Raw genomic sequence first — 24,198 nt, forward strand, 5'->3', positions numbered from 1 at the left:
CTCAAATGTGTTTTTTTTTTTTTTTTAAGATTTGTTTATTTATTCATACAAGCACTGGGTAGAGTCAGAAGCATGGGAGGGTGAGAGAACCCACCAGAGTCAGAGCGGAGAGCAGAGCAGGCAGACTGACGAAGCACACTGCCGAGGGGAGCAGCGGGTGGCAGGAGAGGTCTGCGTGCCATGTGGGACCCTCACCTGGTGGCCGGGGATCAAACCGGCTCTGCAGAGGCTGTGGGCAGCCTTGCAACCCAGCGCTCAACTGCTGCGCCACCGGGGAGGCCCTCAAATGTTTTATTGAATCAGTGGAATCACAGATCCTTCCCTTTCATCTTCTTTCCTTACTTACTCATGATCCATCATAGCCATCACTTTCTCAGGGGTCCTAAGTTGTGGAGTCCCAATTTTCCTTAGAATGACTGCTCTATTCTTGACTCTCGGTGTAGGGCAACCCTGCATGCCAACCACCTTGCATGCCATCACCTGAAACGTTTTTTTTCTGCTGTTGTGTCCTTTTGTTCATCAAATCCATATTCCTGGAACAAGCTGTTCTTCAGACCCTTTTCCAGTTCCAAAGCATCCTGTATTTTAGAGCTTGGCATTCATGGCTAGTTTGGCTTCTGTGGCTTCTTTTAGCACACATAACAGCAGCCACGCTGTAGCCACCATAGCTACCTCACTTTCCTTTTTTTTTCATTTCCTTCCCGCCATTTTATCCTACTGGCACTTTCAGGGCATCTTTGCATTCATGCACAGGCCCATATTCCTCTATGAAGGTAGCTACTCTTCCTTACATTGAGGTGAAAGACCACCTGAGGATTCCCCATCTGATTCAGTTCTGCTCCCTCTTTGCCCAGCATTTCTATTTTTTTAAAGATTTATTTATGCATACAAGAACTGGGGTACAGGCCAGAGGTGTGGGGAGGGGGTGAGAGGATTCACCAGGGTCAGAGCAGGGAACACAACAAGCAGATCTACTGAAATATACTGCTGAGGGGAGCAGCAGGTGAGATATCTATGTGTGTAGCTCCCTGGCCAGCTGGGGATCGAACTGTGGATATCTTCACAGTGCTGCGCTTAACCCCTTGTTCCACCAGGGAGGCCCAGCCCAGCATTTATGCCTGCTTCCCATTGGACTCCTGATTGTCTCCACAATTGTGCAGCTGTGGGAAAGAATATGTTCCTCCAAAATGATAAGGCGATTTGAGTTCAAACAACAAAGCAGGCACATGCATTTATCACAAAGTTTATTAATGGCAACTTACATATAGTGTCCTCATGGGGTGGACAAGACCAGTTTGAGGCACAATCCACACCTCCCACCCTAACAGGGGTCTTCTTATCCTCCACTGAAGCTTAATATTTCATTTACTGATGAGTAGAGTTTGTGTAAAACCATTGATGCCAGGGTCATCACGTGTGCTACTGTGCTATCAATTTTAACAGCTTTGTGTATGAAGATTAATGTAGATGAAGGACCTGGTTAATGTAGATGAAGGACACATGGGGGAATTTGGCTATCTTCCCAGAGTCGGGCAAATGTTTGTCATGGGCCTAAGGTGGCATCGATGAAAGATTGACTCACTTTGGTTTTCCTACAGTCACTCTTACAGATAATTACTTTGTAACTGTATGCACATTTTATTTCAAGGAAGAAAGAAGACAGAAAACACAATGATTACTTGATGTCCTAAAGAAAATAACTTTCAATTATTCTTAATTAAAATACAAGTTATTCTTAATTAAACCAGTAATAGTATTTCCCACAAGCAAAATTACTTTCTTTAAGTAAAAAGAAATACACCAGTTTTATGAATTGCAAGTGCTTTAGATTATTTTTGCATAAAATTGGTCATGATTTTTTTTAAAGATTTATTTATTTATTTTATACAAGAACTGGGTTACAGGCCAGATGCACGGGAGGGTGAGAGGATTCACCAGAGACAGAGTCGGGAACAGAACAGGCAGACTGACGAAATACACCGCTGAGGGGAGCAGTGGGTGAGACAGGAGAGGTCTGCTGCGCCATGGGGGATCCTCGCCGGCCGGCTGGGATCGAACCGGCGCTGCAGAAGCTGCGGACAGCTTCACAGCGCAGTGCTCAACCACCTGCGCCACCAGGGGAGGCCCTGTCATGATTATTTTTAATAACAATCTTCCACAAAATACACTTGTTCAACAGGTTAGTTTTAAACAGTTCAGTATAAAATGTGCTAATCACACATACAACAAATAATATAGATAACATCAACCTAATGAAAAATCTTCACTAATACACTGAAAATTGCCATTTTCACGACTTTAGAATAAATAATGCAAAGTTAAATGTTTTCTTTGTTTTAAGAATTCATTTGAAAATGAAGCTACATCTAATATGTAAAATGTACAATAAGTTATACTATTAAGCCATTAATATACATTAAAACAATTGAAATAATCCTCAATTATAAGTTGCACACTTTTTAAAAAAAAGATTTATTTATTTATGCATACAAGAGCAGGGGTACAGGTTAGAGGTGCAGGGGGTGAGAGGATTCACCAGAGACAGAGGGGGGAACAGAACAGGCAGACTGACTGAAATACACTCCTGAGGGGAGCAGCAGGTGAGACAGGAGAGGTCTGCCCTGCCATGTGGGTTGCTCCCTGGCTGGTCGGGGATTGAACTCATGCTGCAGAGGCTGCGGACAGTTTCACCGCTGCATCTTAACCCCTTGCACCACCAGGGAGGTCCTATAAGTTGTACACTTTTAATTTCCAGTACTATACTTTCTTACCAAACATACAGAATACCAAAGTTCTCTTTAGAAAAAAAAATGCCATTCTTTGGCATCCTTTACACTAAAGCAGACTGAGCTTGTGGCAAGTTAATGTATTTGAGAGGCAAGGCATACTGACATCTATATTATTATATCTTCCATTATAAAAACTCCCCAAAAGGATATTACACACTACTATAAAAATGTCAATCCAATATGGTAGTTTAATTGGGGAATCAGGCCCTGAAGGCTACTTTCATAGAGCACAGAAAACCACTATGAGGGCATAGTAACTGCCTTGGTGGTTTGCATATACATTATGCCACAAGATTATGTACAGCTACTGTTACCAGAACTGTTTTATTTTTTTCTTACTGATTTTTTATTAAAATTTTTCTTCATTAAATTTATTTTCTGACAGCATTGTTCATTTTTGGACAGTAATTGATTCCTTCTCTCAGGTGTAGTCCCCGTAGTTCCCACCCCCTTCCCCCCCCCCCCCCCACAGCACCTGTGACTCATCACCACAGTCCCTTGTGATCTTCCTTTTCCTGTTTTGACCCGTCTCTCTCTCTCCCTCTCCCCTGTTTTATGCCTCAGATCTATGGTCAGCGTGCAAGTTCAATCAATTATAACCAAGAGCATAACAGAAGTACTGCCATCCAATTCAAACGGACTAAAAATGCTGTCTTAGTGCTAAATACGTCGTTCCTGAGGTAAACTACACAGCAGCAACCAAATCAAGGCTAACAGGGAGCAAACCCTGTTTTCGTGAGGACAGATCCATGGCCTTCCCCTTCTGCCAGAAACGGCTTTCGGAGTTATGGCCACTGTGTTACATATGTTCCACAGTCACCAGGCCCTTGTGGCACCTTAGCACAATACATAGGGACCCAACAGGGACTTGGGCATTCGGCGGAAGTGGGTGCAGAAGGTAAGAAGGAGGGCTTTGGAGAAGCAGGATATGTTACCATCACTCTCCTGTTGGACCAGATCAGCTCCTGTGGGACCACCTGAGGAGTACTACCCGCTCCATGCTGCACTCCAGGAGCTGCTTTAGTCAAGGCAGCTCCCTTTGAATTCCAGCAGCAGCTAGGGGAGGCTGCCAGCAATGCCAGTCCATAGACTGGCCCCCAACCACAACCGTGCCTCTCTGGGTCAGACTGTAGTCTGGGCACTTACCACCTGGCTTAGATACCATCTCAGGGGCCTGAGTCCGCTTGCCTGGGCCACCATTCTTGACTTGCCTGGGTCGGCTTCTACCATCCGGCATCTTCTCTTGGGACCAGGTATGGGCCTGCAATCCACCCACCTTGACTTTTTACAAACTCTGGGAAACCTTCACTCGGCCCAGGCCTTGAATGTCCACATTAAACCTGTCTCCAATATCAAAAAACAAAAGAGAAAAAAAGAAAGAAAAAAGAAAGCTTTGTGAGCACAGTAAAATCTGGGTTACACCATTGTCTGTTAAATCTGTGTGCCATTGCAAGATATTACTATTTAGAAAATATGACAACACAGTGTTGTAAATCACTTGAGTGTTAGTCATTTGTATATTATCTTTTTAGTCTTTTGATCTTTGAAAAGATTTCATCTATAGTGGAATATTACAGAATCAAAATAGAAATGTATGATCTTTCTAAATGAAATTTACATGGACTGAAAGTAGAGATTATTTTAAACATATGCAATATGCAGGTAGTGTTGGAAAAAGGCATTCAAATGTATGATAAAAAACTAAAAACTAAACTATTTTCAAGATATTCTGAAGCGTTCCAACTGAAAGGAATGCATAATGAAACTTCTAACTAATATAATTCAAAAATGTGAAAAGGTTGTAGTCCTTAATAGGAAAAACAAAACAACTTCTACTGGCAACTTCTGTTGAGAAGAGAAACTTACAGTAACAGAAAAGTGGCTTCAACCCCATTTAAAACACCAAACAGAGAAAAAACGACAGGTCCATTTTCATCATTTTTTTTTAATCATAAAATCCTGTGTGCCTGCTGGTCAAACTACTAGTTTCACACATCACAGGATTCTTTTTTTTTTTTTTAATTTTTATTACTTTTCTTCTTCTTTTTTCTTTTTTAAAACAATATTTGTTTCCCCTCACCCACTCAGGTGTAGTCCCCATAGAATTTCCTTCCCCAAGGCACCCGTGCACCATCACCTCAGTGCCCCTGTGCTCCTCCCTCCCTCCCTCTGATCCCTCTCCCTCCTCCTCCCCTGCAGGATGTCTCTGGTTTATAACTGTCCATTTTTGCTTTGTTGTGTTTTGTATTATTATTTTTTTTTACACTAATGTCTTATTTGGTTCCGCTATATTCCTGTTATAAGTGAAACCATCCAATATTTTTCTTTTTTCCTTCTGGCTTATTTCACTGAGCATAATTCCTTCCAGCTCCATCCATGTTACTGCGAATGGCATGAGTTTATCTTTTTTGATTGCTGAATAATATTCCATTGTGTATATAGACCACATCTTCTTGATCCAGTCATCTATTTTTGGGCATTTGAGTTGTTTCCAGGTTTTACTTATTGTAAATAGTGCTGCAATAAATATAGGGGTACAGGTGTTCTTTTGAATCAATGTTTTTGTGTCCTTTGGGTAGATCCCTAGTAGTGGAATTGCTGGGTCGTATGGTAGCTCCATTTTTAGTAGACTGAGGAACCTCCAGACAGTTCAATAAATGGTGCTGGGAAAACTGGACCTCCACATGCAAAAAAAAAAAAAAAATGAAACTAGACCACTAACTCTCACTGTACACAAAAATCAACTCAAAATGGATAAGCGAACTGGACATAAGACCTGAAACCATAAAATATATAGAAGAAAATATAGGTAAAACACTACAAGACATACATCGCAATAACATCTTTAAAGACTCATCACCCAAAGCAGTGATTGTGAAGGCAAAGATAAACACCTGGGATTACATTAAACTGAAAAGCTTCTGCACAGCCAAAGAGACATTAACCAAAACAGGGAGACACCCCACTGATTGGGAAAAAATCATCACAGGATTCTTTATAAACAGAAATGTCCTGCGTATAAAAAATTTCTTGGCGGGACGGGGGAAGACAAAACTTGCAATCTGACCAAAATCAGAGACACACAGCAGGGGAGGGAGGGGGAGACAGGTCGAAACAAGGGAGGGAAGAGCACAAAGGATGGTGGTGATGGTTCAGGGGTGCTATGGTGCTGGTGGAACTACGGGGATGACATCTGAGGTGAGAAATCAAATACTGTACAAAAATGAGCAACAATGTAAGAAAATAATTTAATAAAAAAAATTTCACTAGTTTTGCACTGGTTCTAAAATCTCTTCTTTTTAGCCAACTTATTATGCACATGTAATCTGAGATAAAGTCTCTTTCTGTAACTATTGATTATTATTGGGCACCAAAGAAGAGCAAGATGGAATGTAAAATGCAATATTTCAATAGTAATGACTGTTCTTTTTAGTCCAAAAGGGCCCTCATTTCCTCTCCCTTCAGTGATTAGACATGTCTTCATATCTAATCTGGGACCAGCAAGTCATTTAAGTAAAATCTTCTGATGTGAACATATTTGTTCAATTCTACAAGTTTCTCCAGAAATGGAATCAATTTTAGGAATTAGTTGACATTTTTATCTATAAACTGGCGTTCTATAGGGATTCTATCAAAAAGCTGATATGCGGAAGTTTGTGGTAAGTTGTCAATTACTAGTTTAGTTTTTGCAATATATCTTCCAAGGATATTTAAGTCTTCCATATAGTTTCCTTGTACATAAACATAATGTTCACAGGAATGGGTTGCCTTTTAGTATCTAATATGTTCAGTCCTTATCTATATAGATCAGTTTAGCAGTAGTAAGAAAAAAGGATCTTACACACCTGAGAAATTCATTTCAAGAATTCCTTGAAGTATAATCTTTTTTTTAAAGATTTATTTATTTATATAAGAACTGGGGTACAGACCAGAGGTGTGGGAGGGTGAGAGAATTCACCAGAGTCAGAGCAGGGAGCAGAACAGGCAGACGGACTGAAAACACTGCTGAGGGGAGCAGTGGGCGAGACAGGAGGGGTCTGCCGTGCCATGTGGGAATCTCCCTGACATGCTGGGAATCAAACTTGCGCTGCAGAGGCTGCGGACAGCTTCACAGTACTGCGCTCAACCCGCTGCGCCACCCGGGAGGCCCACCTTGAAGTATAGTCTTAATCACACATAAATCTGATAAATGATATATTGGAAAAGTAAGTTCTGTATCTTCTAGCTCATTTTGATTACAGTATACTAGGGTTTTATCCAGTTCTAAAAAGAATCAGAAATCTTGTGTGCTTCTTGTTTTTAATGGAAGAACAGATTTCCTACTTAGCTGCTCTTCTGTCTGCTATAGAATATGCTTGATGAAATAACAGGGCTCACATATTTTCCAACCTTAGTCATAGGTGGTATCTGCATAAGCTGATAAATAACCGCTGTCTAGAGTTGCTGGTGCTTGAAGGGTGGACTCTCCCAATCAACAGTCTTGCCACTTCCTCTAAACAGTTGTTGGCCTTTCGCCTCACTTGAGTGGCTTTGTTTTTCATTTTTAAATTTGTGAATACCATTTTGTTTTTATAATACTGTTAGGGCAGGAATGGACACAGTGCAGGTTTTCTAGGATCCAGCAGACCGGGTAAAGGAGGAGTCAGAGTCCTCAGTGGCTTTTGCAGGTTTTTTATTGGGATTTACCCGGTACACGGCAGGCAGGGGTGCTGGGGGGCCGGGAGGCTGACAAGCCTCTCAGCCCCCAGCAAGTCTTCACTCTGTCTGGGCTCTCCGGCCTTCTCTGCTTCTCTCTCAGCTTCTGTTCGTTCTCGGTTTCTGCTGGCGTCCCCATGACGCCACTCTTAAAAGCAGTCTTAGCCCAGGCGAATCCCATCTACCTCTGCCCACACCCTACTCCAGGTGCCCGCCATCAGGCATGCATTCAGGACAAGGATCCATCATCTATCCTGATGGCGGGAGGGCAGAAAAGCCTGACATTTTTTCCTTACCCTACAAATACTATTTTTTTTATAATTAAATTTATTTTCTTACATCATTGTTAATTTTTGGACAGTATTTGATTTCTCAGGTTGTAGGAGGCTGCCAGCCTCCCAGCCCCCCAGCCAGCACCCCTGCCTGCCATATGCCTGGTGAACCCCAATAAAAGACCTGCAAAAACCCACTGAGGACTCTGACTCCTCCTTTACCCGGTCTGCATGGGATCAGAAAACCGCACCATGTCTATTCCTGCCTTTACACAGGTATATTCCCTGAATCCTCCCACCACCACAGCGCCCATGATCCATCACCATAGTCCCTTGTGCTCTTCCCTCCCCTGTTTCGACCCTTTCCCTCCCCATCCGCTGCTTGTGCCTCAAATCAATGGTCAGCTTGCAAATTTTGACTTTATCCTGACCCCTTTTTCAGTTTCTCTATATTCAAAATGTAAGTGAAACCATCTGATAGCTATCTTTTTCCTTCTGAATTATTTTGCTGAGCATGATCCCTTTCAGCTCCATCCGTGTTGCTGCAAAGGGCATGAGTTTATCTTTTTTAATTGCTGAGTAGTACTGAATGGCTTTGTTTTAGAATAAACTGCTGAATCATGAGTTGATTCAATAGATTTGTAGGTATTGACCTCATCCACCTGTTCCATAGCAAGGTGTTTTACTTTCTCTACAGTTTCTGTAGGGAAGGAGAGGGGGAGGGGGAGAACCTTGTGGTCTTGAATGCATGCCTGATGGCAGGCACCTGAAGTGGGTACACCTGGGCTGAGAGACTGAGGTTATAAGGGCAGCGTCACGGGGACGCCAGCAGAAGCCAAGGAGCAGAGAAGCCGAGAGAAGCCTGGAGAGCCCGGGTAGAGTGAGGATTTGCTGGGGGCTGGGAGGTCTGCCAGCCTCCCGGCCCCCCAGCACCCCTGCCTGCCATATGCCTGGTAAATCTAAATAAAAAGCCTGCAAAACAACCAAGGGCTCTCTAGGACTCCTTTACCCGGTCTGCTGGATCAGAAAACCTGCACTGTATTTCTCCCGCCCTTACAGTGTGTGTGTATGTGTGTGTGTATTTTACTGGTGAAAAAAGTTAAACAGGAGAAAATATGGTCCCCAACAAAACAGTGCTTGGGTGTCTGCCAGAAAATTATCGTCTAAATTTCCATTTTGTTTTACACGTTGATTTGTCGTTTAATAGCTACCAACTTTCAAGATATTTATTTCTTAAATGTTTCTCCTGCTCTTGTAAATCTCTTTAGTGGGAGTCATTTTAAAAAATATTCCTATCTCCTCAGTCTCTTGATTGTTGAATAGGTTTCAGATTTCACTTATTTTTAGATTTTCAAACAAGCCAGTTTCATTCTTGGTGAATTTTCTCCTCCTGAAGACAAGTTATCAGCAAACTGAATATTTCCTCTTTGCTCAGACACCACATAATTTCTATTGGATTTGATTGCTAAGACTCCTTCTGTGTTCTCAACCTCATTCTTTATTGGTGCCCTGTGTAAATCTGTGATAACAAAAGTATCCTCAAGCTCTGGAAATAGTCCTTACACTCAGTGTGTGCTCTCTTTCCTGCTTAGCCTATGACAGCAACAGAAGCAGTTCCTCAGCCAGCTGCCATTTCTCACCTACTGACCTGCACAGGCAGTGGCTCACATAGAAATTCCTGCGGTTTCTTTTTTTTTTTTTTAAAGATTTATTTATGCATACAAGAACTGGAGTGTAAGCCAGAGGTGCAGGGCCGTGGGGGGCAGTGAGAGAATTCACCAGAGAGAGGGGGGAGCAGAACAGGCAGATCTGGGGCCTCCCTGGTGGCTCAAGGGGTTAAACACAGCATTGTGAAGCTGTCCACAGCCTCTGCAGCATGAGTTTGATCCCCACCCAGCTGGGGAGCTGCCCGTATGGAGCAGCAGACCTCTCCTGTCTCGCCCCCTGCTCCCCTCAGCAGTGTATTTCAGTCAATCCGCCTGTTCTGTTCCCCACTCTGTCTCTGGTGAATCCTCTCACCTCCGCACCTCTATACCTCAGTTCTTGGATGCATAAATAAATCTTTATAACAAAACAAAGAACAGGCAGATCGACTGAAATACACTGCTGAGGTGAGCAGTGGGCGGCAGGAGAGGTCTGCGCACCATGTGGGACCCTAGCCGGTGGCCAGGGATCGAACCGGCGCTGCAGAGCCTGCGGGAAGCTTCGCAGCCCAGCGCTCAACCACTGCGCCACCAGGGGAGGCCCGCCTCCCTTTCTTGAGCCTTGAATATTCTCAAAAGCCTAGCTACAAGGGCCTGGGCGCTTGCCCACATGCCCCACAGCCAGTGGGAAAGCCTGTCCACTCATTTCCCACACGAACCAGACCGTCTACACTCCACCCTGTTCTCAACACAGTGGTTTCACTTTCTTGCCTGAGTACAAACTTATTCAAACAAACCAGTCAGCATCTCTTCATAGGAACCAGGGAGCAGCTCAGCTTCTTGACACTAGGTAGGGTAAGTTAGAAAGTATCAGGCTTTTCTGCCCTCCCACCATTAGGATGGATGATGGATCCCTGAGGTCCTGAATGCATGCCTGATGGCAGCCACCTGGAGTGGGGTGTGGGCATGTGTAGATGGGATTCACCTGGGCTGAGAGTGGGCTTATAAGGGCGGCATCACGGGGACACCAGCAGAGCAGAGAGAGCGGAACAGAGAGTGAAAGAGGACCAGCAGAGGCCACGAGAGAAGGCTGGAGAGCCCAGATATAGTGAAGACTTGCCGGCACGGAAGGCCTGCCAGCCTCCCGGCCCCCCCGCCCCCCCCCCCCCCCGCAACCTTGCCTGTCGTGTACCTGGTAAATCCTATAAAGGCCTGGAAAAGCCACCGAAGGCTCCAGGACTCCTCCTTCACCTGTCTGCTCGGGTCATAGATATCCTGCTCTGGCCCTTCCTGACGCTACACACTACAAAGTCTGCCTCCTGGGGCCTCCCTGCTGGTGCAAGTGGTTAAGTCTCAGCACTCTGAGGTTCTCCACAGCCACTGCAGCTTGAGTTGGATTCCCTCGCCAGGGAGCTACCCACATGGCGCAGCAGACCTCTCCTGTCTTGCCTGCTGCTCCCCTCAGCAGTGTATTTCAGTAGATCTGCCTGTTCTGCTCCCTACTCTGCCTCTGGTGAATCCTCTCACCACCCCCACACCTCTGGCCCACACCCCAGCTCTTGTATGCATAAATAAAATAAATCTTTAAAAAAACAACAACCAAGTCTGCCTCCTGTGTCCCTTAGGCCCTATTAATTCACTCTGTTCCCAACTGCAAGCCTCCTGTGGCCCTGCACGGTCTACCGTGCCCTCAAGTGCCTTATATTTGTGTATTTTATGTTGCTTTATTTCATCTGTCTGGTGTTGGGACTTGAACATTTGGCCATCCTGTATTATTTAAGGCAGACGATTCTTTTTTCACCCACAACGTAAATAGTAGTCCATCAAAATTAGGGCAAGACTTTCCTGTTTTTTTCGCTTGTTTCATATTTTTGTGTGTGGGAAACTGCACATTTTAGATAATGTAGCAACTCTGTACTGAGCCCCCTTCTGGTGGTTATTATTGTTATTTGCTGTTTTCTACTTGTTTAATGACTGGTTGGATGAATTTAGTGAAATCTGTTCCCCCTCCCAGAGAGCATAAAACTTCTGATGTCCCTCCTCAGGGAACCCAGCTGTAAAGCAACCAACCCATTCTGAGCAGGTTTATGAACGGTTCTAGCAGCCACATGTTCTTCGCCATGGTTTGTAGTCACTCCAACACTCCTCTGTACACGCCACTCCTCCACCGTTAACACCGCACTACCACCACCCCGCACTCTGCTGCACCACCCTTATAAATCAGTCTCTTAGCTCAGGTGGACCCACTTCAGGTGCCCGCCATCAGGCATGCACCCAGGATCACAGGGCTCCCTCATCTATCCTGATGGCGGAAGGGCAGAAAAGCCTGATACCTTGTACCTTACCCTACAGTCCACCCCCTCAGGGTTTTCTGCCATATAGTCCACATATATACAATTTTTTAAGCAAACATAAACAGTGCAGCCATGGACCACAAAAGCAAATACATCACAAAATGACTAAACTTAATTTTCCTAGGGGCAGAAAGACAGAGAAGTTACCAGTACCAGCAATGGGAGATCCCTCCCATCGGGCAATATACATGCCAATTTGGCATCCGAAGACAGTATTGTCGCTGGCATCAGTGGCCTTCCAGGGCGTGAATACCACACTCGCTTTGCCAGTGAAGAGGCATCAGTGGGTTCTACATGCAGCAGGAGTGGAGAGCTCATAATGGGCCATAGAGTTATTACAAATGTCCCCTTGAGGATTGCCCGCTGATCTGCCACTCCAGGGTGGGTAACACGCACCCGTGGCGGCCACTGCGCACTCACCCATGGTTTTATCTGTAAATCGGCCTCCAGGCCACGACCCCAAGGGGCTATCAGAGCCACCCACTGCATGTGGGGAGCCTTCACTGTCCAGGGCCATTCCCAGTCCACAGTCTGCCCTGGGTCCACTCCAGTTGGGGCTGGCAATAGGATGTTGCCCTGCTGTCCAAGTCCCGGTTTTAATAAGACGTCTGACGTCTTTATTTGTAATTGGATGGGAGCAGTGGCACGATGTAGCAATGCCTCCACTGGAGCCAGGCCGCCTCTCCTGCTCCTCTCATTCAATGTCTGCAATACCTCCCATAGACGTCGGCTCCACCCTGCCAGCGTCTGAGTGGGGGCAGTGGCTCTTAGTCCTTGCTTCAGCAGGCCATTATACCTCTCTATAATCCCTGCAGCTTTGGGATTATAGGGAGTGTGAAACTTCCATTCAACACCCATGTTCTTGGCCCACTGCTGCACCCGGGCTCCTGTAAAATGAGTCCCTTGATCGCTCTCCACTACCAGCGGACGTCCATATGCAGCACATAGGTGTGCCAGTGCTGCCAAAACTGCCTTTTGGTCCGCATGTGGAGCAGGGTAAGCTGCCAATAACCCGGTAGCAGTGTCCACACAGGTGACAGCATATTGTTGTCCATCGGAGCGAGGTAGTGGTCCAATGATGTCAATCTGCCAGCGTGTCAGGGGTACCTGCCCCCGCAACACCTGGCCTGTAGATGCAAAAGGTCTCCGGGGGTAAGTTCTAGAACATACTACACATGTTTCACATACAGTCTGGATTTCTTTTAAAGTTACAGGTAGACCCCAGGCACGCACAGTGGCCCACATTGTCTTCTGCCCTGCGTGGAGCAAGCGTCTGTGTAGCCACTGCGCAACATCCCGCCCTGGAGCAGTTTCAAGCCATCGAACCCGGGCTAGGGTATCCGCCTCATCGTTGCCTGGTGAGGCTAATGGGGCATGTCCTGTGACATGATAAACAGTCACCTGCTTCTGATGCCCCAGATCCCATAGATCTTTCCATAGGGCCTGGCCCCACAATGGCCGATGCATAACTGTCCAGTCATTTAGATTCCATGTGGAAATCCACAGTGTCAGACCCCTGTACACAGCCCAACTGTCAGTACAGATTACTAGAGGGGAAGGCTCATGGGCCACCACCATCCATACTGCTCGCAGTTCAGCCCATTGGCTGCTCTGTCCCGTCCCGGTTTCGAACCAGATAGTGTCTGTTTCTGGGTGTACAGCCACCGCTGTCCAAGAGGCTGGCTGGCCCCGGCTGGAGCCATCTGTATACCAGGCCTCTGCTGGAATCGGTGCTCGACCCTCCTTGTAGGGACTAGCTTCAGGTTCGGCTTCTATACAGGCTTCTGAATTTGGTTCCATACTAGTATATGTCACAGGACCAAGAACCTCCTGCAACTCCACCCTTAAGGGGCTAGTTGACAGGGTGCAGCGCTGTTCTAAGTATGCCCCCCACTTCGCCAAAGTGGGCGTTTGAGCAGTGCCACTATGGGGCTTTGTTGTCCAGTCCCGTACCCATCCAGCTATTGGGTAAGTGGTTCTCACTGAGACAGGGGCTGTGGCAGTTATACTTTCTGTGGCTAGTAAGGCTGCATATACCGCAGCTAACTGTTTCTCAATTAAAGAATACCTAACCTCAGCCCCCTTCCAGAGTTGGGACCAGAACCCAATAGGCTGTCGTAGCCTCTCTGATTTCTGCCAGAGTCCCCACCTGAACCCTTCCTGAGTAACATGTACATCGAGCTCACAGGGTCGGGCTGGGTCAAAAACCTGCAAGGCCTGAGCAGTTTTTATAGTTCGTTTGGCCGTGGCAAATGCTGTGTCTGCCTCAGCTGACCAATCCCACCTGGCTCCCTTACGTATTAACATATACAGGGGTCGTAAGAGCTGGGCCATGTGAGGTATAAATGCCCTCCAGTAACCCAGCAGACCCAGAAAGGCTTGCAGCTGCTTCACTGTGGTTGGAGTGGGGTAAGCTTGAACTTTATCTATCACAGCTTCAGGGATAACCTTTGTCTTACCCGACCAAACAACTCCCAGGAACTTAACTGACAGTCCAGGCCCCTGCAGTTTGCTTTCGTTGATTGCCCAGCCGCATGTTTTCAGGTGTGTTAATAAGAGAGGTACTACCTTTTCCAGATCTGTAAGAGAGTCACTTGTCAATAAAATATCATCAATATAATGGTATAAACGCACTGAAGATGGCCTTTCCCACCAGGCCAAATCTGCTGCCACCAGCCCATGACACAGAGTCGGGCTGTGCAGGTAACCCTGTGGCAGCACAGTGAATGTCCACTGCCGGCCTTCCCAGGTGAAGGCGAACTGGTCTTGACTTCCTGGGGCTATATCTATCGAAAAAAAAGCATTTGCCAGATCGGCTACAAAATGGTACATTCCCAGCTCGTGGCTCAGACGATCCATCAAATCTGCCACTGAAGGCACTGCAGCATGCAAGGGGGGAACTACCTTATTCAATTCACGATAATCTACTGTTATGCGCCAAGAGCCATCGGGCTTCTTCACTGGCCACACTGGCGAATTGTAGGGGCTGTGGGCAGTACGCACAATGCCCACTTTCTCCAGCTCTGATATTGTGCCTGTAATTTTTTTGTAGCCTCCGGGCAACCGATATTGCTTGGTATTAGTCACTCGCCTAGGGACTGGCAGTTGTAGGGGCAGATGCTTAGCGTCTGCCTTTACCACTCGCACTCTAAGGCGAAACTCTCCGACTGTGGTTTCTAGCCATAAGCCACGTAGTACATCCACCCCCAGGATGTACTCCGGGATGGGCGATACATACACTTTATACTCTTTAGGGGGTAATCGCCCAATCCCCAGAGATAGTTTTACTGCTGTCACCTTGACACTCTGGCCTCCATAGCCATCAATATAACAAGTAGACCCATGAAATCTTTCCGGATTTCCATAGAGCAGAGTACATTCTGCTCCTGTGTCTACTAGCGCTAAAACCCTTTGTACGTTAGTCGGGGACCAGTGGATGGCAAGCTCCACATGTGGCCTCCGGTCCCCGCCCATCCCCTGTGGATGGGTTCCTTGGCCCTCACCCTATTCAAAGGATATCAGGCCATCACCCGAGGACGGGGCTGGCAGCAAGTGGTCTTCCAGCCGCAGGGCGCGCGCCTGAGGCCTGGGGCTTCCAGGCTCCCCTTGAGCAGCAGTCCTTCTCATGGGTGTGAACCTCTGGTCTTCTCGCAGCTGCTGCCATAATTCCAATAAATATGCATTGGGCTGCGCATCTATTTTAGTGCCATCTACCCCTGCTCTTATTAAATCCATCCACATTTGTTTACGGGTGACTTTTATAGGTTCTGTGATGCCAAGAGGCCTCCTTGCCCTCCTTGGCATTCCTTTTGACCTTTCTGAAACTACCCGTATTCCTTTCTGAGAGCGCCGGCTCTCAACTTCTCCCAAGCTGGCTATCATTGTGGTGACGTCATGTATCTGACATCCCACATAGGGTGCTAGTACTGCCATGAGGGATCCAAATGTGGATGAGGGGGCATTCTTTAATACCAAGTCTCTCATTCCTGCTGTGAAACGCTCGTCGTCAGGACCATGCGTATTCACATTAAACATGGCCTGCCGCATCCCCAATTCCCGAAGTACCTGCACCAGCTCGGCGTACGTCTGCCATCCGCTTACTGTCTCCGGCACATCTCCCGCATCAGCCCATACTGTCCGTATGGCAGCCATTATCCACTCCAGGAGGGTGTGGTCGCCCTGGCCATACCGCCGGCTGTTCTGCAGCCTCTGTCGCAAGGATGGGTGTGAAGTCACGGAGGCCAGTCTCTCCATCTCTTGAGCCGTGCAAATAATCCCATCCACCCCCAGGTCCCATAAACGTAGCAGCCAGGCTGCCAAGGGTTCCCCTGGTTTCTGGCGGAACTGTTTGCCCAAGTCCACCAGTTCCGCCTGGGTGTAAGGTCGGTAGGTAGTAAATTCCGTCATCTGTGGTGGTCCCGCTGCCTGACCCCCTGGGGCCATGGGTCGCTGCCGCTTCATTTTCTGAGTCACCACCAGGCGGGCCCGGAGCATGGGCCCAGCCTCCTCCTCCTCTCCAGAGGAGTCCGGCATCTCCGGGGTGGCGGGTTGGTTTACCACTGCCGGTTGGGACTCAGGCAAAGGTTCAGCCTCCCTCTCCTCCTCTCCTGAGCAGGGGTCAGGCATCTCTGGAGTCGCAGGCTGGTTTGCCACCCCCGGCTGTGATTCGCGCAAAGGGCCAGCCTCCCTCTCCTTCCTGAGACGGAGTCTGGCATCTCGGGAGGGGTGGGTCGGTTTCTCCGAACTTCTTCCTCCAGAATCCTCAAATGTTGTTGCTGTATCCGCATCTCTTCTCGTATCTCTTCTCGCATCTCATCCAGTACTTGCTGGATCCTAGATTGCTCTTTCCGCCTGGACTCTCGCAGAGCCGTGAGAAACACCCATCCCACGGCTCCTGCCGCCTCGCGGGCACTGCATCCACTCAGGGTTTCTTCTATTTCATACAGGGCCTGTTCCAACTGCCCCGGGGATCCATCTACCTCTGGCCATTCCTGGGGAGGTGCCCACTGGGTGAGGAGATCGGCCACCGGGTACCATCTGCTCGTGGCCGGCCATCCGGGGATCCCTCTCCAGATTTCAAAGGGTTTCGTCTGCGTAGAGCTGTCCTGCCTCGAACCGTCCTGCCGTCTACGCCAGTTGTAAAGCAACCAACCCATTCTGAGCAGGTTTATGAACGGTTCTAGCAGCCACATGTTCTTCGCCATGGTTTGTAGTCACTCCAACACTCCTCTGTACACGCCACTCCTCCATCCTCGACACCGCACTACCACCACCCCGCACTCTGCTGCACCACCCTTATAAATCAGTCTCTTAGCTCAGGTGGACCCACTTCAGGTGCCCGCCATCAGGCATGCACCCAGGATCACAGGGCTCCCTCATCTATCCTGATGGCAGAAGGGCAGAAAAGCCTGATACCTTGTACCTTACCCTACACCAGCACAGGCTTGGGCATGCCCACACTTGCCCTGGGATGTTTTATGCAGGGCTCCCTTTGAGCGTCTCTGTCCTTGACCACACTCAGCTGTTAATCTTTACTAATTACGGGCTAGGGTATAAATTGCTCAACAGACTGGTCCAATTACATTTGGGCTCCTTTGATGGGATAGTTTTGAGGTCAGGCTTCAGATTTGTTCTGACCCCAGGAGGGCTCTTTCTAGGCTTTCCTCTTCCCTGGCTCTTGCTGGTAAATTAGTTTTACCACAGTTTAGCTTTCATTCCTAATGATTCTACCAATTTCCTCTTAATTGCTTTTAACCACAAAATTCATTATTTTGAAAGCCATAGGCTTCAACTTCTTCATATTCTGTTGCAAATTGGTTTGCTTCCTTTGGGGAAAGATGCGGTGCCTCTGTTTTATGGCCTGCTTCGTCCCCTGGGAAAGATCTCTAAGCTGTGGATCTGGAGCTGGGAATGGGGATTATAGTGAACTTTTCAATAAGTGATGCTTTTGTCTTAAAAGTCAAGTATTTGGTGGAGCAGGAGAAGTAGTTGGAAGTCTTGCTGTGCTTCTCCTCATGTGGACTTCTTACTAAATTGGGGTCCCAGTATTTTCAGCAGTGCTGTGGTCTTACAAGAAGGGACTGCACGGGAGATGGGATCCCATCTTGTCTGGAACTTAGCCTCAGCAAAGGTAGTTGGAGGTAGCATAAGAAATGCTTGATGTCTGCCCTTTCTAGAAGGTAAAGAAGGAACACAGTTTCCTTGGTTGCACCAGTCTGGAGTGGAGTTTCTGTCCTTGCTGGCATAAGAGGGGAGAGGAAAGTTCTAGGTCTTGGTTTAAACACCATAAACTCTCACTGTCCTTACTAAGTTTTAGTAGGTTTTCTGGAATAAATGTTCTTTCATTTGCTGTGTATCGTAGGACCATTTCCAGATAAATAGGCGGCATTATAAAAGATTATTTACACCAATTTCAGTGGGAAGCAGATTCATAGAGCTGCTCATGCTATCATGACAAGAGTAGAACTTCTAACAAACTTTACTAGTCAATTCTTTAAAATACCATTCCACCTCTTACAAATCCTGGCAGTTGACCATAGTGCTGAGGCTTACAATAGGGGAGGAGGCGGGAGAGGGGTCAAAACAGGAGCGGGAATAGCACAAGGGACTGTGGTGATGGATAGCGGGTGTTGTGGTGGCGGGAGAACTACGGGGACTACACATGAGGGGAGAAAATCAAATACTGTCCAAAAATTAACAATGATGTAAAAAATTAATTAAAAAAACCCAGTAGCATGAAAAAGGGCATTGAATGCCATGTTGATTAGTATCCAGTCAGATCTTCACCGTGAACATCGTACCATTATCTGGGTGTCAGTTCCCACTTATGGATCTTGGATTCAAGAACTACCATTATGTTGCCAGAACCCATCACTGACATGAATGTTACTTCATAGATGGAATATATTTCAGCTTGCCAGCAAGAGCCACAGAATGAAAGCAGAGGACCCATGTACTCCATGTGTTAGGAATGGGCAGGGCCCATTTCTTGAGCTCTATGTTTTAAGTATTTGTAATCCTTCTCTGTATTGTAAGGGAAGACCCACATGAAAAAGACCACAATTAGGAAAGTGGGTGTGGGACAAATGTATAACCAGGAGCCTGTCTGGTTCCTTTGAAACTGCCATATGGTTGACTTGAAGCAGCACAAAATACCAGAAAGGGAGTCTGAAAATTCATGGGGCAAAAAGACAATCCATTCATAACATTTGTAAAATTTGCAAGGTTCAGGGCAAGCTTTAATTAGAGGCCTACATGCCTCCAAATTATTTGGTAAGTTTAAATCAACTAATAAACTGTTAAAATATGTTAAATCTGCTTGCACAGCCAATATGCCTGTATAATGAGCTGAAAAGTCAGGGTTGAGTTTAGAATTCCTAGACTTCTCTGCCTTTTGTGCCTTCGGTGTGGGAAGAACTGTCACTACTGCCCAAGATGTGACATCGCAGCAGGCCGCAGACACTTGCCAGACCCCTTCTCTTCCCACCCTTTTTTCCATCCCCCTCCTTTGATGACTCTTCTGTGTATTTGTGGACACCCCAACTCACTCATCATCCATTTCTCATGTACAGCCAACCCATAGCCACCTGGAAGTACTTACACCAGCAGTGCAGTTATGTCTTCAAAGTTCAGACCCAATAAAGAATGGACTGGTGTTGGAAATAGGTCTGGGGACATTTGAACAAAAGGGTCAGGCATCCTGGGTATCTCAAGGATGATATGGAGGGGCTAGGACGTTTGAGTGTGGATATATTCCACTGGCCTTACAAATTGGGCTCCTGTCCCCATGGGAAGGCCACAGTAGGAATAAAGATTGGAGTTACGGTGCTACGAGACAAGGAAGTCCAGTAAACACTAGAATCTGGAAAGGCAAGGAGGAATCCCCCCTACACCTTTGGAGGGCTGATGGCTGTCTCATCAATCTGAATTCAGACTTACGCAATTAAAACTCCAGAACTACCATGATCAGCCTTTAGAACTGTCAGGGTATAAATTTGTTGTTTTCAGCCACCCACTTTGTGGTAATTTCTGTGGTTAGGATATACACAGAAAAATGGGCCCTCACCACTTGAATTCTCTATTCTCCTTCTCTAGTTTATGCAAAATAAGCTCTTTATTGTTCTTTTGTGATTATCCACATACTACATACTTCATGTGCATGCATAGCTCTAGTGTATATGCATATATATGTGTGTGTATAATCTCCATAATCACTGATCATTTTTCATGTCTTTAAGCTTCTTATACATGGCGACAAATGATGTCAGTGTTTGTATCCTTCTGGAATGAGTTTGTTCTCTTATCTATTTTTTACACTGCCACCACCCAATCTTCGCCTGTTTAGCTTTTTCTCTGTGTCCCAGGCCCTTGAGAATTTTCTTCCCCAGTCCAGTCCTTATTGCCGTATGCCATTTACTTGAAATAGTGTCAAGTCACTGTATAAATGCTAGTACTACCATAAATAGGCTCAAAATTTCCCCTATTGCTCTAAATGAGTGGTTCTCAAAGTTTGAGATTAAGAATCTCCTGGAGGAATTGTAAAATTATGACTGCCAGCTTGGTATTAGAATTTCTAATTCTATAGGTTTGGAGTGAGACCTACTGATTTGCATTTCTTTTCAATTCATTATTTTAATTGAAGTAACATCAGGATCTCCCCATCAGGTATCTAATTTGCATTTCTAACAAGTTCCCAACTTGTGCAAATAATATTTGGCCCAACAGCATTTTAGTCTCATGGTAAGCTAATTCATCCACTAAATTAAAAAAAAAAATGCAGGAGCATTAATTACATAAATTATTTATAATTTGCTAATTTAACTAATTAGAGGATGCAATTAAAGAACTTAAAGCTACCATTTCAGTGGTAGTAAGGTGGGTCAAAACAAAAAAGGAAGAAATACAAAGATAAATTTGAATCAGTATTACTTATCTAAAAAATCTGCAACTTATTTGTTTCAAACAAACTTTTATTTTTAACCAGAAAAAAATGATGTCGGATATATCTGAAAGACATAAAAACTCAGATATTAGTGGATGTCACTTTTTGGCTGATGAACTTCAAAACAAAAGCACTGTTGATAAAATTCCCATGAACAGAAAATCTTGAATTCTTTCTTTCATCCACGATTTTCTATGTCTTCCAACTGTAAATGCAATAAGAGGCAATTAATAATTGAACATCATTAACATATACCAGTGACTTTCTAAATCAATGATTAGTCAATCCTATGTCTGCCATAATAGGAGAAACTATTTTTTGCTCTTGAAGCCTAGACCCTTTTAACCCCCACCCATAAGCACCAAGGTACTATTATATAATCTGATGTCTTCAATTCTCTGACCACACCAATTTTCTCACACCTGTCAAACACTAAAAATCTTATTTTAAGAGTCCATTTTGGTATTATATATTTCTTTCCATTATCCTGTGCTGTACCATAAACCACACTCTTAACCTCCCAGGTCCAACTTTGCATATTTATAAAAGGAGAAAGAGAAACAGAAAGAAAGAATAGATAAGATATAGATGGCCTTATCAACTTGGTGAGAAACAATCTATGACTAAATTTCATTGCTTTTGATTGTCACATGATATACAAAAACTTACAACTGAATGAATAGTTAGGTATCAATCATTAAATGTGGTCCAAATCAAAATTCTCATTTTATTCTCAAATGAATCCTCTCCTTGTTAGTGTAATAGACCATATTTCTGTAGCTAAATGATGAAGACCTGTTCATGTTGCTTTAACTCTTTGTTCTGGTAACAATTCTTGTCTCTGCTACCAGGTCTGATAAAATTCTGACCTGTAGAAGTCTTAGAGCTATAGCTCAAATAACCTGTATCTGTGACTGAAGTGCATTTCAGAATATGTTGCATCCTATACTAACATACAATGTTAAACTGATTTGTAGAACTTTCTGTTTATTGAGAAAATTAAAAAACATAACTGATGTATGTCAGAAATGGTTGGGCAATACACAAAGTTATAAAGAGATACCTGGATTCTCAGAAACTGCTTTTTTCTGGGTCCAGACCTTTTTCTGGTTCGTCATTTCTGATCCCTTCTTTTTTCTCTTCTTTGCCTCTAGCTTCTTGGGCCTCATCATCAGATTTTTCACATTTATGTTCATGTGCTTCTTTAATGTAGAATAATACAGATTTGGGGACCAGAACTTCACGGAAAAAATAGCCCAACTTATAATCAGTGGCAACATCCAGTCCTCTACTCTCAGGAGTACCAGAAGAATAGAAATAGGTGAAGAAAGACTTTCTGGGCACCTGCTTAATAGTTGATACAATTCCATGGCTCTCATATTTCTGTAGTTTGATAGACTTCATTGTGATATCTTTTCCTTCTTTCCAGTAAATCATGCACCCTGTGCTGTTGATTATTTTAGGCCCTTCGGATAAGAAGGGATCAGAATCATCTGGGTCTGACGTCATCCGGTATGTTTTTGTCAAAACTTCATTGAAAAAGTATTCATTTGCCTTAAAGACAAATTCTACGGTGAAGCTCATTGGCTCCCGAACCCTTGGAAATTTAATTTTCACATCTTTCAAGTACTCCAGTACCAATTCATCTTTTTTTCTGATCATCCTGGCAAGAATCTTCACATTTTTAAAAGCCTTCAACCAAAAGTGAGGTATACCAGGTGTTCCCTCTTTTCCTTCAGTGTCTATTTCCTTTTCACCCCATGCTCCTTCCTGAACACCAGCTTCCCACTGACATTCATCTTCTGTGGGCTCATAAATTGCATTAATGATTTCAGATCTTTTATAAAAGAGAGGTTGGTAGAAGGCAGCATACCTTTTCTCAAGATCATAAAGGTCTTTATAGAATTGGGCTTCAACTTTTGCACATTGTGCCTGAAGCCTTTTGAGAGCATGCACCCTTCTCTTAACCACTGAGGGCAAGTGTTGAGTATGTCCTGCCTTTGAGCAGGATCTATCATCAGGGGCTGCAAGAGTGAGAGGACTTGGCAGCCACTTGCCATAGGCTGAGGTCCCGACCCCATCAGATGCACAGGCTCCAGCCTCCCATGACTCAGAGGAACCAACCAGAGGTTTGCACTTTTGGCCATGGGCCACTGCTACTTCTGCCTCTGCCTTCTGGTATATGGTCCCCTCTGCGGGTTCCTGCAGCATCCAGGAGGTGCCCTCTGCTGGATCCTCGCCCTCCCAGACATCGGCCTTCTTTTCCGGGTCCTCCCGTTCCCGGGGCACTGGTCCCTCTCCCAGATTGTCTGGCTCCCGGCATACGGAGCTCTCTTCAGGGTCCAAGGGCAGCCGAGAGCGGCGCCTGCCCACCTTGCGGCTTCTACGGGGCTGGGCCAGGTCATGGTCATTATAACGGGCACGGTATAGAAGGGAATGGATAAGACCCCAAAATACCGACCGAAACTGCACCATGGGGACTTCACGGATATTAGACACTTCTTCCTCCTCATCTTCCTCTTCCTCCTCACTGTCCCCACTTTCCTCTTCTTCCATGTTATCATCTCTGTCCTTTTCATCCTCCTCTTTATCTAGCTCCATATCTTCCTCCTCATCCTCCACATCATCCAACTCATCCTCCTCTTCCTCCCACTCATAGTCTTCACTCTCCTCCTCATCCTCATAATTGCCCCAATCCTCATCATCATTCTCATCCTGGTCCTCTTCCACCTCCTCTTCCCCTTCCACGAACTGTACGCCACAGTTACCTTTTACAGTGGGCTGCCCAGCCTCCTGCCAACCCTCGGGCTCCCAAAGCGCTCCGGAGACTTCCTGGGAAGCCGGAAGGGCCAGGTCCCCGGCACCTCCATCTGACCTTTCCGAAAGTGATATACGGAAACAGAGGGGCTTGGAGTTGTGGCCTGCCCTGCCACCGGCTCTATCTCGAGCACGTAGGAATGGGTCTTGCTTCTCCGTAGTAGACATGGCAGGAGAGACACACCATCCACGCTGCAAAATGAGAGAAGTGATGGGGCGATAGCAATAACTGCGGTGAGGCTGGCAACTGAACGATAGTGCCGCTGAGGGGAGACTATTGGCAGCAGTTCCTGCCAGAAGGTGGTGCGAGTGGCAGAGAAAGAGGCCGCAGAGGGCACAATGTGCCTTCTGAAGGCCCTGTGGCTGCCTCACTACAGGAAGGGCTGGGGGTAAGGAGGAGCGCAGCCCAAAAGGGCTGCTCCTAAGATGGCTGCCATGAAGGCATCCAATGCGTCATAAGGTCAACAAACGGTTGCTATAGTCCTCACGAGCTCTAAGCTCATTTGCCGAGAGTGGATGATTGACAGGCCTGATGTCCAATGAGTGATCAAGGCCTTTAGCTTCCTTTGAGGTGTTAGTGCCCTGGGTTACCCTTTAAACCCACCCAAGTCCTATTGTTTTAACTCTACCATTGCCGAGAAAACTGTCATGCCCTGCTATGGTGGTGCCCTAGGGTGTGGAAACTAT

The 24,198-nt window shown here is 45.9% G+C and overlaps 1 protein-coding gene and 1 pseudogene across 1 annotated transcript; both read right to left on the reverse strand.

Moving 5' to 3' along the window:
* Window positions 1-6,275: 6,275 nt before the first annotated feature.
* LOC119245561 (CTD small phosphatase-like protein 2) lies at window positions 6,276-12,474 on the reverse strand (annotated as a pseudogene).
* An 8,239-nt stretch (window positions 12,475-20,713) lies between these two features.
* Window positions 20,714-23,946, reverse strand: LOC129145912 (nucleosome assembly protein 1-like 1-A). Its single transcript, XM_054695931.1, has 2 exons — window positions 21,758-23,946; window positions 20,714-20,899 (listed from the first exon to the last, which is right to left on the reverse strand). Exon 1 carries the CDS (start codon window positions 23,677-23,679, stop codon window positions 21,766-21,768), a length of 1,914 nt encoding a protein of 637 aa, XP_054551906.1. The 5' UTR covers window positions 23,680-23,946; the 3' UTR covers window positions 20,714-20,899; window positions 21,758-21,765.
* Window positions 23,947-24,198: the final 252 nt, after the last annotated feature.

This window comes from Talpa occidentalis, unplaced genomic scaffold (assembly GCF_014898055.3).
Source record: "Talpa occidentalis isolate TD23 unplaced genomic scaffold, MPIMG_talOcc4v2.1 talOcc4.15, whole genome shotgun sequence".
In the NCBI taxonomy this organism is placed as follows: Eukaryota; Metazoa; Chordata; class Mammalia; order Eulipotyphla; family Talpidae; genus Talpa; species Talpa occidentalis.